General features: G+C 42.7%; 1 protein-coding gene across 2 annotated transcripts in view; it reads right to left on the bottom strand.

The window, feature by feature from the left end:
- GRIA1 (glutamate ionotropic receptor AMPA type subunit 1) overlaps positions 1–15785 on the bottom strand; it is a 144236-nt gene extending 128451 nt beyond the window's left edge. For both annotated transcript variants that reach the window (XM_022590199.3, XM_022590200.3), the window contains exons 1-3: positions 15524–15785; positions 11886–12070; positions 6530–6583 (exon numbers count right to left, since the gene is read on the bottom strand). In XM_022590199.3, the coding sequence (XP_022445907.2) occupies positions 6530–6583; positions 11886–12070; positions 15524–15698 (414 nt within the window). In that variant the 5' untranslated portion in view covers positions 15699–15785. The remainder of the gene's footprint in view (positions 1–6529; positions 6584–11885; positions 12071–15523) is intronic.
- Positions 15786–17685: the final 1900 nt, after the last annotated feature.

Below are 17685 nucleotides of genomic sequence, written 5' to 3'. Positions count from 1 at the left end.
GCCCTGATCTCTGCTTCTTTTAGCGTAGACACAGGGAATTTGCCTTTAAGTGTATGTAATAAGTGGGTACCAACATTGTTTATTTCCTGAGAAGTCATTTCACTCACTCATTCATTCATTCAGTGACTTTTTAAAGAACACCGTTACATGCAAGTCACTTTGCCTGGTGAACTCGGAATCCATCAGTGAGAAAGGCAGACATATTCCTTCTTCCAGGAGCTTACAGACAAACAGGGAGGAAGGTATTACATAACTGGGTTTCAGTTGTGGATGAGATTGAGTTTGGCAGGGGGTTGAGGGACCTCAAGGATAGTATCTTGTCCCCAGATATTTGGTGTTTTCTTTCCCCACTGCTACCAATGATGATGATGGTGGTGGACACTGTTAACGTTTACTGAGTGCTCATTTTGGGCCAGATATGACTCTGAGCACTTATAAAGTATTATTTCATTTAATTCACATGATAGCCCATGAGGAGGTAGATGATACCACATTCCTTTTTTTACAGATGAGGTAATGAAAACTCAGAGAAGGTAGGTCACTTTACTAATATCACACAGCTAATAAATATAAAACCAGAATTCAAACTCAGGTCTGTCTGACCCAGAGCCACCCTTCCCAACTACTGCTCCAGCTCCCTAACTAGAGGAACCATACAGGAGCCAAACGTGACCGTGGGTGGTATTGAGATGGCATGTGCAGAAGAAAGCGGCCGAGCTTGGCCTTACAGAAGGCAGAGACAGCTTTCTCACCACAGGGGAGCAAGGAGATGAAAGAGCAGTTTCTTCTCGAGACTGATACAGCAAAGCGGTAGCAGCATGGAGCTGGGGGCTTGGATGAGCCGCCACATGGACCAGAACTGCCAACTCTAACATTTCACAGGAGGTCATCTGCATCTACATGGTGGAAATGGCTGACCACCCCGGTCCCCAAATCCCCCAGTAAGACCTGGGATGACCCGTCCTCTGTGTGTTTCCCTCAGCTACTCTGTGCACTAGAAATCACAGTTGTCCCTTGGTATCCATGGGGGATTGGTTAAGGAACCCCCGCAGATACCAAAATCTGCAGATTCTCAAGTCCCTTATATAAAATGGCATAATGGTATTTGCATATAACGTACTCTCATCCTCCCGTATACTGTAGGTCACCTCTAGATTACTTATAATACCTGATAAAATGTAAATGCTGTGTCAATAGCTAGGAATACAATATAAATGCTATGTGAATAGTTGCCGCTGTGCGGCAAATTCAAGTTTTGCATTTTAGAACTTTCTGGATTGTTTTTCAAATATTTTTGACCTGCAGTCGGTTGAATGCATGGACATGGAACCCACAGACATGGAGAGCCAACTGTATAATTATAATGAAATTCTATCAGTGTACAGTGGAAAAGATACCCAGTGGGAGTTTGAGAGCCTGAGTTTGAACTCCAGGTTTATTGCTGCAACTGTAGGCAAGATTTAAACTGAAGCCCTCTTATTGAGAGCCTGTGTCGCCCTTGCACCCGTCCCCACCTCCCCCATGCTCAGCAGTCACATGGCACAGTATAAGAACATGGATTTTGGAGTTCTCTAGTCCTGGAGGGGAAGTCCAGCTCCATGACTTTATAAACTTTGTCACTGGAAAACTCACTAATCTTTCTGAACCTTAGTTTCTTCATCTGAAAAATGGGGATAATATTATCAACCTCCAGGACTATTATGAGGATTTAATAGGTAACTGTTTAAGTGTATGTATATCATAGTGTCTGGAATGTAGCAGTCATTCAATGAATAATAGTAATCACCACTGTTATTATTGTTGTAGTTACTTATTAGGGGTTTAAGAAATTCTGGTTCAGTGGCTCAGGTTAGCCTGGTCATCCTATTCTTATGATCACATCACTTGGCTTTTGCCAGATTCCTGAGAGCCAGACTCCATTGAGGAGTGCTTGCCTTCCCCCTCTGCAGATCAGTCATGTAACATCTTGGATTCTCAGTTCTCATTTCTATAAAGTGGGGATGAGGAATTCTCCCTTGCTTATGTCATAGGAGTACTGCAAGGTTCAAAACCCAGTGGTGTGATTCATGCCAAAACATCACATGAGCTACATAACTTGGTGTAAAAATGAAAGGAGTTGCCGTTATTGTTACTGGTGCCCCAGGAGGCACCATATGGTCCACACAGAAAGACAACCAATATCTTCAGTCCTTCAGTGTTTCTCAAACTGGGGTCTGCTGGACCCTTTATAAATTCTCAGAGGTCTGCTTGTTCTCTACAAGAATTTTTAAATGTTGTGCTTTTTTATTTCAGTGAAAGTCAGATCATCAATATAAACAATCTGATCATTTGTCCCATGCTGTCAGTGCTCATGCTTGCAGTCTCAGTGGACTAAAGAATTTAACCATTGGCTCAGTGTTTCCTAAACTGTGCAGACGCATTGTAAAGGTCCACATATCTTCCTTTTGAGAAACACCAATTTGTTCTAAGATTTGCGGCTGATGCATCACAGAGATAAAGAGCTATAACTCTGGAGAGCTCTGGCTGGTAGCTGTCTGCTGTGATCACAGTCTCAGAGCAGGGAGTGAAAACCGAGTCAGTGCTGGGCTTGGAGGAGGACTGACAGCCAGACAAGAGAGCTTGGTTCATCAGGGGGCTCCAGGACCCAGGGGCTTCTTTAAGAAATAATGGTAGAGTTCACCAATTTCTGAAAGGCTCAAGTTCACTTTATGGACATACCAATGCTATGGAAATATAAATATACATCTATCCTACCATATATAAAATATGAATACGTATATCAGCATATATATGCACAGGCATATATATGCACGTATACATACGGCCACAACATGTGAATATGTACAGATGGGTAGATTTAGTATATGAAGTTAGGATTCTTCACCTATGCAGAACACTTTAACTTTTTCAAGGCATGGTGGCATTCAGCAACATGTTTGGTTTCCCCAGTGACTCCATGAGCATATAGAGTAGGAACTATTATTCCTGATGTGGAAACTGAGGGCTGGAAAATTGCCCAAGATCACAAAGATACTAGCTGAGGATGGTATCTGGACAAAAAGCATGGCTTTTCTTTTCTGTTCTTTTCTTTATGACTCCCTGTTATAAAGCTCTCCTCTCTGACCCACAGTCTCCTTCCATCCTCTCCTCTAGCGGCCCTCCAAAGCCAGAAAAACATCCCTCCAAAGTGCGCTGTTACAAGAATGCTGTTGGCTTCTTTGAAGCTCCTGCATTCTGACAGGGACAGAAAGAACTGCAAAATAAAATGTAGCTCCCTCTTTTTGTTAAATCTTTCAAAAGCTTCCTTCCTTAGTTTCTAACTCTTATTACACCCTAATCACAAACACTCTGAAGGAGGGGGTCAGTTCCATGCAGCAGCAGGCTAATTATGTGGCGGAATTTCTAAAAATTGTCATCTTATCAATTGCTTTATTCCTCTGAAGGGGGAAGAAAGACACACAGCACATACTCGACTATGTTTCAGACTGAATTAATTAGTAATTTGAAGCCTAATTATCAACTAATCTATTGGAACATGCAAGTCTTTTGTATTTGGATGCTATATGCAATTTGCATCCTATTAGTTGGCCGTTGTAAGGATTTGAGAGCTCATTAGGTCAGGGGAAAAAAAAAAGAATGCAGATCAGAAGGAAACAGACACCCAAAGGGCTGACTTGGTGATGTTGTGACCGAGGGGTCACTTGGCAACAGATGGAGCCTGGCGATGTAATTACCTGAGGTCATTCGGTGGCTTTGAGGCCACTGATGTGTAACTTCTGTCTTACTCTGGAGAGGTGATTATGCATGCCCCCAACCTTGCTCTGTGTATTCTCAAGCAGCAGGGTGCCCACGTGGTCTGTGCTGAGAGATGTCCTGATGAAGTGGAAAAGGCATTGGGTGCTGCCCACTAACCCTGGTGCCAGGCCTCGCTCTATCACTGACTTGCTGTGTGACCCTGGCCAAGTCACACCATCTTGCTGGTTTGACTACAAGCAAATGTTTCCCTATAAGCAAATGGGACTTAGATACAGCTGACTTCCAAAGTCCCTTCTAGGACTAAGGATCTGGGATTCAAGGGGTGTCAAGAGTTTTCTTCCTTATGAAGTCAAAAATTTCATCCTTGCAAATGGTTTTTTTTTGTCTTTTAAGATTTTTTTTGATGTGGACTAGCGCAGGCTCAGCGGCCACGGCTCTCGGGCCCAGCCGCTCCGCGGCATGTGGGATCTTCCCGGACCGGGGCACGAATCTGCATCCCCTGCATCAGCAGGCGGACTCTCGACCACTGCGCCACCAGGGAAGCCCTAATGTGGACTATTTTTAAAGTCTTTATTGAATTTGTTACAATACTGCTTCTGTTTTATGTTTTGTTTTTTTGGCCGTGAGGCATGTGGGATCTTAGCTTTACAACCAGGGATCAAACACGCACCCCCTGCATTGGAAGGCGAATTCTTAACCACGGGACCTCCAAGGGAAGTCCCTTCCAAATGGTTTTTGAGGGTGAAACTCTTGGTTCCCCAAATATCTTTGGACGGCCATTTGCCATTTAAAATGCAAATATCTCTGAGAAAGGTAGCATATATATCTATTAACAGCTGGGTCTAAATTAACCTATCGCAAGAAGTCCTTCTTATTTCCAGTCCTGACCCTGAAGTATTAGGACAGCCAAGGCAAGGAAGTTTTGAAGGGGAAAGAAGGTTAAGCCAGGGATCTGAGGCTGGAGATCCACCCAGAAAGAGAGACAGAGCTTAAGAATTAGGCAAGGTGTTTTAGATCCTGCCATTTTGACCTTTACATATACCCAGCCCCTGTGCCTTTGTTCTATTAGTGACCTTTGTTCCAAAAGCAAGTAGAAAATATCCATCTCTTGTTCAATTAATAATATTACTCACAGGAATAATCAACACAAAATAACATCGCTAAAACTGAGTGATATCATTTGTTATAGACAAAAGGTAAAAATCACACCTTAAAGGAAACACCGAATCATAAAGACAGGCTAGGATAATAAGCTAACTTTGTAGAAAAAGCTATCATTAAGGAAATCTGACAGTTGCTCAAACTGGCACATGGCAAAATTTTTTATTTATTAAAATTTGCTGGAAAATAAATTCAAAAAAAAATTTGCTGGGAGATGCAACCACTTTGGGAAGCAGTTTGGACTACAGTTTTGACTGTTTTGAGTTTCTCAAAATATTAAACATAGAGTTGCCATGTATCCTAGTGATTTGACTCCTAGGTTTATGCTCAAGAGAAAAACTTGTAACAAATGTTCATAGTAGCATTATTCATAATAGTCCAAAAGTGAGAACAACCCAAGTGTCCATCAACTGACGAATGGATAAACAAAATGGGATACATCCATATAATGGAATGCTATTTGGCAATAAAAAGGAATGAAGTACTGATTCATGCTACAACATGGATGAACCTTGAAAACATTATGCTAAATGAAAGAAGCCAGTCACAAAGGACCACATATTCTGTGATTCCACTTATATGCAACATCCAGAATACGCAAATCCATAAGGATATAAAGTAGATTTTGCTGGTTGCCTAAGGCTGGAGGAATTTGTGGGGCGATGGGGAATCACTGCTAATGGGTATGGGTTTCTTTTCGGGGGGTGATGAAAAAGTTTAAAAATGAGATTTTTTTTATGTGGTGATGGTTTCACAATTCTGTGAATATATATAAAACCATTGAATTGTATGCTTTAAGTGGATGAGCTGGATAGCATGTAATTAGCTCTTTAGAAAATAAGACAGGCAAAACAAAATTACATTGGCTTTGGGAAAAAACTACTGGCAATATCAAACTTCATGATTAAAAAAGTAAGAGGAGCAAAACATGACGCAGGAAAAACAGACTTGTCAAAAACGATGGTCACAAAAGAAAACTCATAATTGTGCATGTTGCTAGGTAAAATTTAACATGTACAAAAAGTTATTTTATGAGTCAAGTCTTCATACCATGGAAGATGATTGCACCCAATAAAAATAACTGCAGCACATAAAAATGAAAATAAAATTTTTTTTAAAAGACAGCTTGTTTATGCCACATAAAAAAGGGAATAAAAACTAAATTGACATAATATTGTTTATGCTGTAAAACTGTTTCTGGTTAAAGATCTGTCAGCGCTAGCATCATTATGATTTAAACATTTATATTTATAAACAGTAAAACTATCACTGGTGTCAAAATGGAAGGTCAAAACCAGTGGGGTCAAAACATTTTGTATCATTCAAAGATGTGGTGATTTTGTTCTTATTGCCAAGTGGCAGAGCCGATTAAAGCTGGAATTGTGATGACTGAGGAAGGCCTGCCCACCAGCAGGGTCTCTTCCGAGGAAGCTTAGAGGTTCACCTTGAGTGTGCTGTGGTTTGACAAGCAGGGATGTGAAGGGGAAAAGGCAAAGCTTGGAAGTGCCCCTCCCACCCACGCCGTTCCCTCCAGCCAGGGACCACAGGAGCAAGCCGGGCCCCAAACACAGAAAGACCCACCATTTGAGAGCCTGCAGTGTCCTCTACTCACCAGATTTGCAAGGATATAGTGGTAGCCAATGCCGTTCTTCTCCAGCTTTACAATCTACAAAACACAACGAGAGGGGATGCATTAATCATACTGACAATTAAAGCTACACCAACAATGACCAGCAATTAACACTGAGTACTGAAAATGTGCCCTGTTCTATCCTAAGTACCCAAACTACAATATCACAACCATCCAATGGTGGTGGCATTGCTGATATCCGTGTTTTACAGATGAGGAATTGAGACTTAGAGAAGTCAAATAAACTCCCTGAAGTTACCCAGCTATTAAGTGCAGATGTAAGACCTGACATCAGTTTTGCCTGATTCCAGGGGTAGAGTAGTGGTATCATAACCCCAAGATCCAGGCTAAAATGCTCACTTTTTTCCTTCTTCCATAAAGCCTTCCCATACATAGTGGGAATCTTATGTTGTATTGAATTCCTTGTCACTGTTACAACAACATCTGCTGCTTGGGTGGACAGATGGGTGGACGGGTGGAAGGACAGTCAAATGGGTAGGTGGATGATCCCACCCCAGTTCTTGAACTTCAAACCCTTGAATGGACCATATTCAGATACAGTTCCTTCCTTCCCTGAATTTTGTGCCTTCTTCCCTAAACCCGTTGGATACTCAGACATCAATGAGCCATTCAACCCGGAAGCTGGAAGGGAATGTCAGGATCATCTGGTCCGGCCCCTCACTGTACAGATGGGAAGTCCAGGCCAAGAGAGACGAAGTGATGTGCCAGCTCCCACAGCAGTATGGTAGCAGTGTCAGGGCAGGGACCTGGCTATTGTGAGCCTTTCCATATGATGCCTGATTCAGAGCCAGGGTCCCCGAACACCCGTCCATCTTCAGTGTGCAGACCAACCCTAATCATTGCAGGCAAGAAAATATTTGTAGAAAGAACTACCCAGCGGTTTGCTTGGGCATCCAGACGTTCCACCCAGCAAGGAACAGCTAAGACCGCAGTCCTTGGTTTAGTCCTAGCTGAGCCTGCAAGTTAACTTGATCTATTTCTTTATTATTATGATTTTTTAATCGTCAAATTGAGGTTAGTACACCCTGCTCAGCGCCCCTCTCCCCGCACTGTTGCAAGGACGCATAAAACACATGAGAAGCACTTGGGCTTCTCTAACTGAATGAAATTTCAAGGTTATTAACACCCACATTCAGATATCTCTTTAATTGGATGTATGTGCATAGCGGCTCACATTTTTTTTATGTAGGGAATAATTAAATGCAAGCACACACAATGAATGCTCTGAGACAGTGGTTAGCATGTGAAATTCCAGACTATAGAGTGCCAAGACTTTTGGGATGATAGTTTTATTAATAATGCTTCATTACTTTTTCATTTTCTTGTCAAATGATTTTTTGCTCTTTCAACAATGAGATACCTTTATGAGAAACCTATTCAGCTTCTAAAAAGCACAAAATAGCAAATAGAAGATAGTTTGAAACCCAGTGCACCCAGGCAATGGATAAGAATAGTCCCTGCAGGATGAAATTACAGGTTGAAACATAGGAAACAGCCGATAATTAATGACTTTTGACCAATAAAAATCAGTAATTTCATATGGTTTGACCTAACACAAACTGTCCAACCCATCTACTCACCTACCTACCTGATGGCCTAGCTTCCCTTTCACAAACATTTATTAAGTGCTTACTATCTATCAAGCGCTGTGCTGGAGATATAGTGGAAAGTGAAACAAGCATGGTGCTTGCTGTCCTGGAGGTCACAGCTTACTGGGAGGAGACCCATACTTAAACAGATGAAGAGATACAGGTACACAGGGTTACAAACTGAGAACATTGTTATAAAGGTAATGTACACTTGGAGTCCACTGCCTCACTCACCCCATCTCTTCAAAGCTCATTTCCACTGGATTGCCTTAATTCACAACCTTTGTGTCTGGAATGCCCTTTCCCATTCTCTCTAACTATTCATAACCTTTATGGCTGATCTCTAATCCCAACTACTCTGTAAAGCCTTCTCTGTTTAATTAATTCACTCAACAAATATTTATTGAACGTGGGCCACATGCCAAGCTCTACGCTATGTGCTAGGGACAAGCTATGAACAAATGAGGCAAGATCCCCAGGCCCTCACTGAGCTGAGTTGACACTTTAAAAAGGGAGCCAGATGGTAAATATATAAACAGATAAATGAACAAGATTTCAGCAGGTGAAAAGCACTTTGAAGACAATACAACAGGGTAAGGTGATGGATGGCCTGGTCCTGGTGTCCCTCATCCATCTCTAACTCATTCTGAACTTAATGACTGTATTACATAATTAAGTGTCTTATATATTGATAAAGCATTATATTCTAATCACCCTGTTCCCTGCTCACAAACGTTCACTGGCTCTCCACTGTTTACAGAATAAACCCCAGGCTCTTTGGGGTGGTTTCCAAACGTGGTCGCAATCATGGGTTCATCTCCTTTTCATTGCCTTCCAGTAAACAATTGACATCCTCCACTTGGCCTCTTAAGCCCCTCTGTGAACCTTGGCCCCTACATGCCCTCTGGGCCTCCCTACATGCTCTTACCTCCAGCTTAAAGGCTCTTTTCCAGTCAAAGGCTACCTGTAGATATCTAGACCCATCTCACATTTGGGATCTTAGAGCATTCATTGATTCCCTATTCTTCGCATTCATTCAAAAAATATTTACTGAAAACCTACTAGGTGCCAAGCACTGTTCAAGGCACTGTGGATGCAGCAGGGAAGAAAACAAAACAGAAATCCTAATAGAGCTTATATTCCAGTCGGGGCACTAGAGACTGAGACAAGCAGTTGATTCCCTATTTGGAATTCGGAATCATTGTCTTCCTTCTCAGGTTAGGCAGAACATTTGTGTTAGACTGAAAAGATCCCAATCACTGAATTGGGATAGTCTAGGATGATGCTAAGATGTCAGAATGCAAATCAGAAGATGTAACTTTTAGACTCACGGTCATTGTCACTAACTAGTTGTCTGAACTCAAGACAAATCATTCAACCAATATGACCGTCAGTCATCCCATCTGTAAAGTATGAATGCAGATGGTAGATCAGGTGATTTGTAAGATCCTTTCAGCATTTGGTCTTACTTTTCAGAATAGAAGAATCCAACGATTAAAAAAGTTAATACACTGCAATCTAAAATATTCATGCAAACAAGTTCCTTCCTTCCCAAGCACAAGTTTGTCCTTTCACAGAGGGAGTAGCTATAGACAGCACATGTGCTGAAAGTTGCATTTTTAAAAGGTTGGGCCCTGTAGCCCGACCAAGATAGATTTGACTTCCTGCTTTCCTTCTATGTGAAATCCCAGGCAAGTGTAATGTCTTGTTTCTTCCTTTATAGAATAGGGGGTCTAATAGAAGCTGTTTTTATAGAGATGATGTGAGGATTAAGTGGAATTATACATGGAAAGAGCTTGGCATAGTGTGTGGTATATGGTAAGCACTCAGAAAATAGTACCAACAGCTTTATCTTTACTATGGAATAATACAGCAGGAGTCATCAGCCTTTAAGAATACCAACTTATCATTCAACACTTTCTCTACCTCCCATCTCATCTAATCCTTTTATCAGCTCTGTAGAACAGGGGCCTTCATTCCTACTGTACAGATGGGTACACTTATGCCAAAGAGGGAGTGACTCGAGAAAGCAGTATCATACCCACAACAACTTGAATGAATCTCCGGGGAATCATGCCAAATGAAAAAAGCCACACCCCAAACATTACATACTGTGTAATCCCATTTCTATCACACTCTTAAAATAAGAAAATCACAGAAATGGAGAACAGGTTAGAGAGTGCCTGAGGAAAGGGAAAAAGAGAGGGAGAGAGGGAAGCCAGATGAGGACAAAAGGGCAACACAGATGATCTTTATGGTGATGGAAACGTTCTGTACCTCGAAGGTATCAATGTCAATGTCAATTTCCTGGTTGTGATATTTCACTGTAGTTGCTATAGTTTTCTAAGATGTTACCATTGGGATAACTGGATATGTGGTACATGGGATCTCTCTGTGTTATTTCTTACACACGCATATGAATTTGTATCTCAAAATTAAAAGTTTAACTAAGAACACAAAGCAAAACAAAAGAAAACCAGTACCAGTTGGCACTATGGATACCTAAAACAGGTAAATCCTTACATATATCACTTTCTGTGGGGCCGGCTCTATTCTAAGTGCTTTACATGTATACATAGATTCTTCTAACCCTCACAAGAGCTCTCTAAAGGTAGTTATTATCATCATTATTATTATTATTATGCCCATTTTACGGATCAGGAACCTGGCCCAAGCTCACAGAGCTAGCAAATATTAGAGCTGGGGATGTGAATCCCAGGCAGTCTAGCTCCAGGGTCTCTACTTTGAACCAGTACTCTATTCTGCTTTACTTAACTAGAATTCCAGTCCCATGACTCCAGCTCAAAAAACTCCCATCTCAATGGAAACAATTTTTGCTGGTTTCTCTCTCTAAGAGGGAAGCCATATCCGCACTTTGTAAAGTAGAACACAGAGTTAACGCCTCAAAGAACCCCTGACTTTCAAAATCTCTCCTATTCAGTTCCCGAGGCCTCTGAGCAATTGCTGAGCTGGTGCTGAGATTCCCTGTGGGAGCCCCAGGGGTCTTGAGGGCCATTAACAAGCTCTGTCATGTTGTCAAGTGCTTAAAACTGCCATCTTTACTTGTATAGCACTGTTCAAAAACGATTGCGAAATCTACTTCCTTGCTAGCGCATCTGAATACACAAATATAATTTAAAAAGACAAGTGACCTATCCAATGACACATGCTTTACTTCTGAGAACTGGAGGAACCATGGCTTAGAGATGTCTGGCTAAAGACTACTGAGATTACAGTGCCCTTTCTTGGAACGGACAATCAATTAATTGCTCAGACACATGGATGTGTTCCAGGAAAGGGAGATGCCTGGTGCCTCCTTGGACTCAAAACTGGTCAGTGGGCCAAATGGATGAGAAGCCAAATGCTAGACCAGTGGGTAACAGAACTCAGAGCTAAGCCAGGAATCTGGCTCTACAGGTTGTGATAGCAGTTTACAAACTCTAAAATGCAATGTATTTTGCTTTTTAACGAGAAAAGGAAGCACTGGAGGTAAGTTTTCGGTTAACTGATCCGAGAACCATTTGAAGTCCTGCGTGAAGGCTCCCACTGTTGGCGCTATTTCGTAACATGGCAGAATTAAACTGTATGAATTACAGAATGTGAGAAGGCAGGCCTCTGGTTTCATCTAGTCAAGAACTCTCTTTGTAACACCAAAGGCAAATGGTCACCCCGCTTGCTCATGAGCGTCTCCCACGCCCACCCTGAGGGCACTTTGCTGCACTCACTACCTGGCCCAGGATAGCACTGAGGCGCTCGGATTCACAGTCCACCACCACCAGCCTCTCCTTTTTCTTCTCCAGGTCCTGGAAGAGCATCCGGTATCCCTCCTCTGTGGTTGTCAAAATGTTGACGGCTGTCACCTGCCAGTTCTTCTCGGCCGCTGTGTCTAGGACTTTCTGCAGGACGGACAGACCTGGAGGTCGGGTGAGTAGGACAGAGAGGTGGCAGTCAGGATCCACAGGCATCACCCCACTTCCGCCAACCCCGCTCCTCCACTAAACTCAGCTCCAGCTTGCTCTTTGCAAGTCTGAGCTCACCGAGGTCAGGTTCTGCGTCTGTTTTGTGTTTCTGTTTGCAGAACATAGCACGCAATAGAGTCAGTGATCAAACATCGAATCTGAGGCTCAAATCCTGATGCTACAATATACGAGTTAAATGATCTCGTACGGACTAATTCACCTGGCTACAATTTAGTGTCTTCAGTAGTAAAAGGGTGATGTTAGTAATGTCCACCTCGCACTGTCATCATGAGGGTTGAATGAGAATGTCTCCAGCATGGCAAGGGTTTTATAAACATTGATTACTCTTAGGTGTTTAGCAACTGCTGATTAAATGTGCTAATGTGATATCTAAACAGCACCTAATAACTGTCAACCACGTTTACGAGTGTTCAGTATACCTCAGTACCTAGTGCGTCGCCTGTCACACAGTAGGTATTCAATCAATGTGTACTGAATTAAGCTACTCTCTTCTCATTTATAGCTAAATGATAGAGGAATCCATTACTCAATACTGCTTTGTTTCATCTTTGGGACATAGATGGTGTATTAGTTTCCTACTGCGGCTGTAACAAATTATTGTAAACATAGTGGCTTCAAGCAACACATTTATCATCTTATGCTGCCAGAGGTCGGATGTGTGGAATGAATCTCCTTGAGCTAAATTCAAGTTATTGGCAGGGCTGTGTTATTTTCCGGAGGTTCGAGCGGAGAAATTGTTCTTGCCTTTTCTTTTTTTTTTTGCGGTACGCGGGCCTCTCACTGTTGTGGCCTCTCCCGTTGTGGAGCACAGGCTCAGCGGCCATGGCTCACGGGCCCAGCTGCTCCGCGACATGTGGGATCCTCCCGGACTGGGGTATGAACCCGTGTCCCCTGCATCGGCAGGCGGACTCTCAACCACTGCGCCACCAGGGAAGCCCTCTTGCCTTTTCTGATTCTGGCGGATGCCCACTCTCCTTGGTGTATAGCCCCTTCCAGCTTCAAAACCAGCAGTGACTGGTTGAGTCTCTCACATTATACTCTGACCCTGACTCTTTTGCCTTCAACTTGCACACTTAAGGACCCTTGTGATTACACTGAGCTCACCCAAATAATCCAGGATAATCTCTCTGTTTTTTTTTTTTTAATTAATTAATTAATTATTTTAAATTTTTGGCTGTGTTGGGTCTTCATTCCTCTGCGCGGGCTTTCTCTAGTTGCGGCGAGTGGGGGCTACTCTTCGTTGTGATGTGCTGTCTTCTCATTGTCGTGGCTTCTCTTGTTGCGGAGCACAGGGTCTAGGTGCATGGGCTTCAGTAGTTGTGGCTTATGGGCTCTAGAGCCCAGGCTCAGTAGTTGTGACGCGTGGGCTTAGTTGCTCCGCGGCATGTGGGATCTTCCTGGACCAGGGCTCGACCCCATGTCCCCTGCATCGGCAGGCAGATTCTTAACCACTGCGCCACCAGAGAAGCCCATCTCTCTGTTTTAAGGTCAGTCGATTAGCAACGTTAATTCCATCTGTAACCTTAATCCCTCTTGCCATTTAACACAACATATTCACAGGTTCCAGGAATTAGAACACAGACGTCTTTGGCGGAGAGGGGAAGGTCATTATTCTGCCTGCAACAGATGGTTATATCATATTTCACTCTTGCATTATTAATCAATCTTTTGCACATATATCATTTCTGTCTTCCAATAACATTGCTAATCCCTCCCATAGCGACCAGTATGGTGCCTGGCATAAAGAATCATCTGTAGATTGATTCTGTTGTTTCTTCCTTTTTTTTTTTTTTTTTAAGTATAAGGTTGGTGTGCTTAAGTCTCACGTTTACTGAAAGTTTACTATGTGTCTGGCATTGCCCTGTTAGCTTTCCTGTCTTCAATTCACTTAATTCTCTGAGGTAGGTACCGTTATTATCCATGTTTCACAAATGTGGAAATGGAGGTTCAGAGAGATTTAGTCATTGGCCCAAGGCCGCACAGCTAGCAAATGGCAGAACTCTGAGTTCAGAGTTGTGAGGTAGGCGGAGCCCCTTTGAGTATGGGCGCTTTGCTGACTGACCCCAGAGATGATCCTCTATAATGAAAGTTACATTTTTCTGTCTATGCCACTTCCAGACCTCAAGCCTCATTATGCCACAAAACTGACCTGAAATAGCCCTTCTGCAGGTCATCCTCATAATGGCTGCTTGTCTGAGAAGGGAAATCATTAAAATAGAGAGAAGGGAAAATTGAAGAAAATAGAGTGCTTCTGGCCTCTCCTGCCAGCTAATTCTCATTGAATAACGCCTGCCTAACTCTTCCTGAATAACCATTTCACAAAGCACTCTCCTATTCAGAAGTCTTCTAAGCCTCCCTAAAGGCAAACTTCTATAAAACCTCCTTTTTGCTCAGGGCAAAATTCCTGTGCCTCACTTTCCAGACCTTGTATGATCCATTTATTTATTTACAACAATAATGACTGAGTTCTTACAGGACTATTTAGTATACCAGGGGAAGGTAGGACAGTACAACAGAAGCAACACAGGAGTTAGAAAAAAGAAGAGAGTTTGCATTTAGAAGGTCAGGAAATAGAGAAAGTGGTGTTCCAGTAGGTTGCAAAAGAAAGGAAGAATTTGCATATGTAGATTTGAGAAGGGAAGTGCCTCCCAGAAACTGGAATTGTTTGAGTCAAGATGCAGAGAAGAAAAAAGTATTGGAAACATTTAGAAAATGGAGTGGAAAATTCAAACTTTAGGTGGAGGCAGAATTAGAAAGGCCTGGGAAGGTTGCTGTTGGTGCTGGTGATGATGACGGCGGTTTACATATATAGAAGACCCTGCACATTGATTATGTTGTAGGCACTGTACAGGCCCTTTCTAGTCATTGTCTCATTCAGTCCTCACAACTGTATGGTGTAGAGACTGGTTTTATCTTCATTACAGAGATGAAAAAACGAAGGAATAGAGAATTTTATCCCCATTACAGAAGTGGTCAAACTGAGGCAGAGAGAGCTTGCCCAAAGTCAAACAGCTGGAGAGGAGGGAACCTAGAATTCAGATCCAGGTCTGCCTGACTCCAGAATCTATGCTCCTAAAAGCCATGTCATGAGCCATGAGCCATGAGCCATTCAACTGAGGTCCTTGGGCTTTGAGGCTGGGCTCAGGAGCCATGGAAACTTGGTAAGCTGTAGAGTGACATGGGGTGTTAAGACGGTTATTCTCTCAAAGGACGTGTTTCCACATGTGAGTTATAGATTAGTTACCAAAAATTCAGTTCACAGACATAAAACATTTCTGGATCATTCCTCCATGATCCCTGCCTTTCAAGAAGGCAGAGAGGCACCATTATTCTTCCTGCTGATAATTTTCTCTTCATCCCTCCACAGTCCCCCTCCCCTGGCTTACCCCGGTCAGCATCATAAATGTAGACAAATTTTTGCCACTTGTAATGGTCGATGATACTGATGAGGGCATCCTGCAGCTCGGGACGCAGCTGAAGGACAAACTGGTTGGATGTGTCAACAGGAAAGCTCGGTGTAATGAAGCAGACGTGGAGGGCCCCGCAGAAGGACGTCAGCATGTTGACAGTCCTCCGTTCATAAAACCCAAAGATGGCATAGACTCCTTTAGAGAACTGGGAACAGACTGGAAGAGGAGAAGAGAAAAATTAATGGATAGAAGATACTGCAAACATGCTGTCAGGTGGCTCTAAAACTAAATCATCCACTAGTCTATCCATCCAACCCATCATCCATCTGTTATCTAGCCATCCACCCATCCAACAAATCCATCACTCCATTCTTTCAACCCGCCAATCTGTCCAACTGTCCATCCATTTTACCCATCTCTGCATCCATTCACCCAATCATCTGTCCAACCCACCCATCCATCTGTCGAATCCAATGTTTATTAGGTACCAATTCCATACCAAATGTTGTCATGGTTATTAATTATAAATGTATGCAAAGCTGTTTTGTATGCTCTTTCACTTTATCTGTACAATGCCTTTATTAAGGTAGGAAAGGGATGGCTGGGTCATTTTTTAAAGGGGAAAACCAAGGCTCAGAAAGTTAAAGAACATGTCCAAGGTAGCACAGCTAGACCATATCTGAGTTAGGCAGGTATCCTGAACCCAGTCCAGTGATCTGTCTATGACACTGCCCATCACGTCAAGGCAAAGCATAAGATGCCTTAGGAAGAAGGACTGTCAGCTTGCTGCTGATACACGTTTAAGAAAACAAGATTTTCCCAGCCAACCCTTAGTTTTCAGTGTACATTTCTCTGCTGATGTTCGTCTTGTGTTTGTACATCCTCCTGGCTGATTTTTCAGCCCCCCGCCCCGCAGTTTATCAGCCACAGTAGTAGCTTAGCTGTGTGAGCATCCCCACAGGAGCTATTTTGTAAGATCCCAGTGCAGTTACCAGTACTGGTTTGTGTTCGGTTGCGCTGCTGGTTAGAATATAATGCTAAAAAGTTAGCCCCAAGGTTATGGGGCTAAGTCCAGGTAATTCAGCTACTAAACTTCATTATAATATGTGATACAGGATAAGGGTTCATAGACTTTGCCCCAGTCAAGTGATCAACCCCAATGCCAACCCCAGTGCCTGAAAATGACCATCTTGATATGGACGGTGAGGCAGACGAGTCATCCTCATCACAGTAACCGTGTTTTAGGGTGCTCTGCCATATATGGTAAGCTGTTTAGTTCTCATCACAGCCCTGTGACTTTGGTATCAGCAATTTTCTTATAAGACGATAATGTTGATATTCCTAGATCCTCTGCTCTCTTTACCGTATCACCTGCTTCCGTGACCCCGTGCTGCCTTTGTAGATGGGCTCTCAAATTACGCTCCATGAACACTGCCCAGATGTGTTCCATGAACATTAGCCCCGCAGAATGCTCCCTAACAAAGAAAAGGCTTCTTTGCTCAGAGAAATTTGGGAAATGGTGCAAACCCTGTCCTCCTCTTGGAGTTTCAAACTGCATACCAGCTACATAAAAGATTGAGAGGAATCTTGTTCAACTTTAACACGGATTTTCTCAAATCCATACGCCCCCAGGACCCTTTGTTGGTGAATACTTTTTAACATGTTACTGATTCACTGGGCCACGCTGCACTAAAGAATGCCGTTAGCCACTGGGACCCAGTTGCCTACTGAGTCTCAGTTCTCAGTCAGTCCCTAGACCCTCCCTTCATGTCCCTGAAAGATAATCTTTTAAAGACTGTAATGGAAGCATACAAGTCATCTGTCTAACTTCCAGGGTAACCCAGCATACCATCTACAGGAAACCTGGCAGGTGCCCTTTATTGTGTGTGTGTGTGTGTGTGTGTGTGTGTAAATTTAATTTTTATTGTATATTGGAGTATAGTTGATTTACGATGTTGTGTTAGTTTTAGGTGTACAGCAAAGTGATTCAGTTATACATATACATATAACCATTCGTTTTCAGATTCTTTTCCCATATAGATTATTACAGAATATAGAGTTCCCTGTGGTATAGGGAACAAGTAGATCCTTGTTAATTGTCTATTTTATATATAGTAGTGTGTATATGTTAATCCCAA

This window comes from Delphinapterus leucas, chromosome 3 (assembly GCF_059928025.1).
Source record: "Delphinapterus leucas isolate spDelLeu-1000000601 "Yukka" chromosome 3, BTC_Dleu_Yukka2, whole genome shotgun sequence".
NCBI lineage: Eukaryota > Metazoa > Chordata > Mammalia > Artiodactyla > Monodontidae > Delphinapterus > Delphinapterus leucas.
The sequence above is the reverse complement of the archived record's forward strand: the minus strand, read 5'-3'. Positions and strand labels throughout refer to the sequence as shown.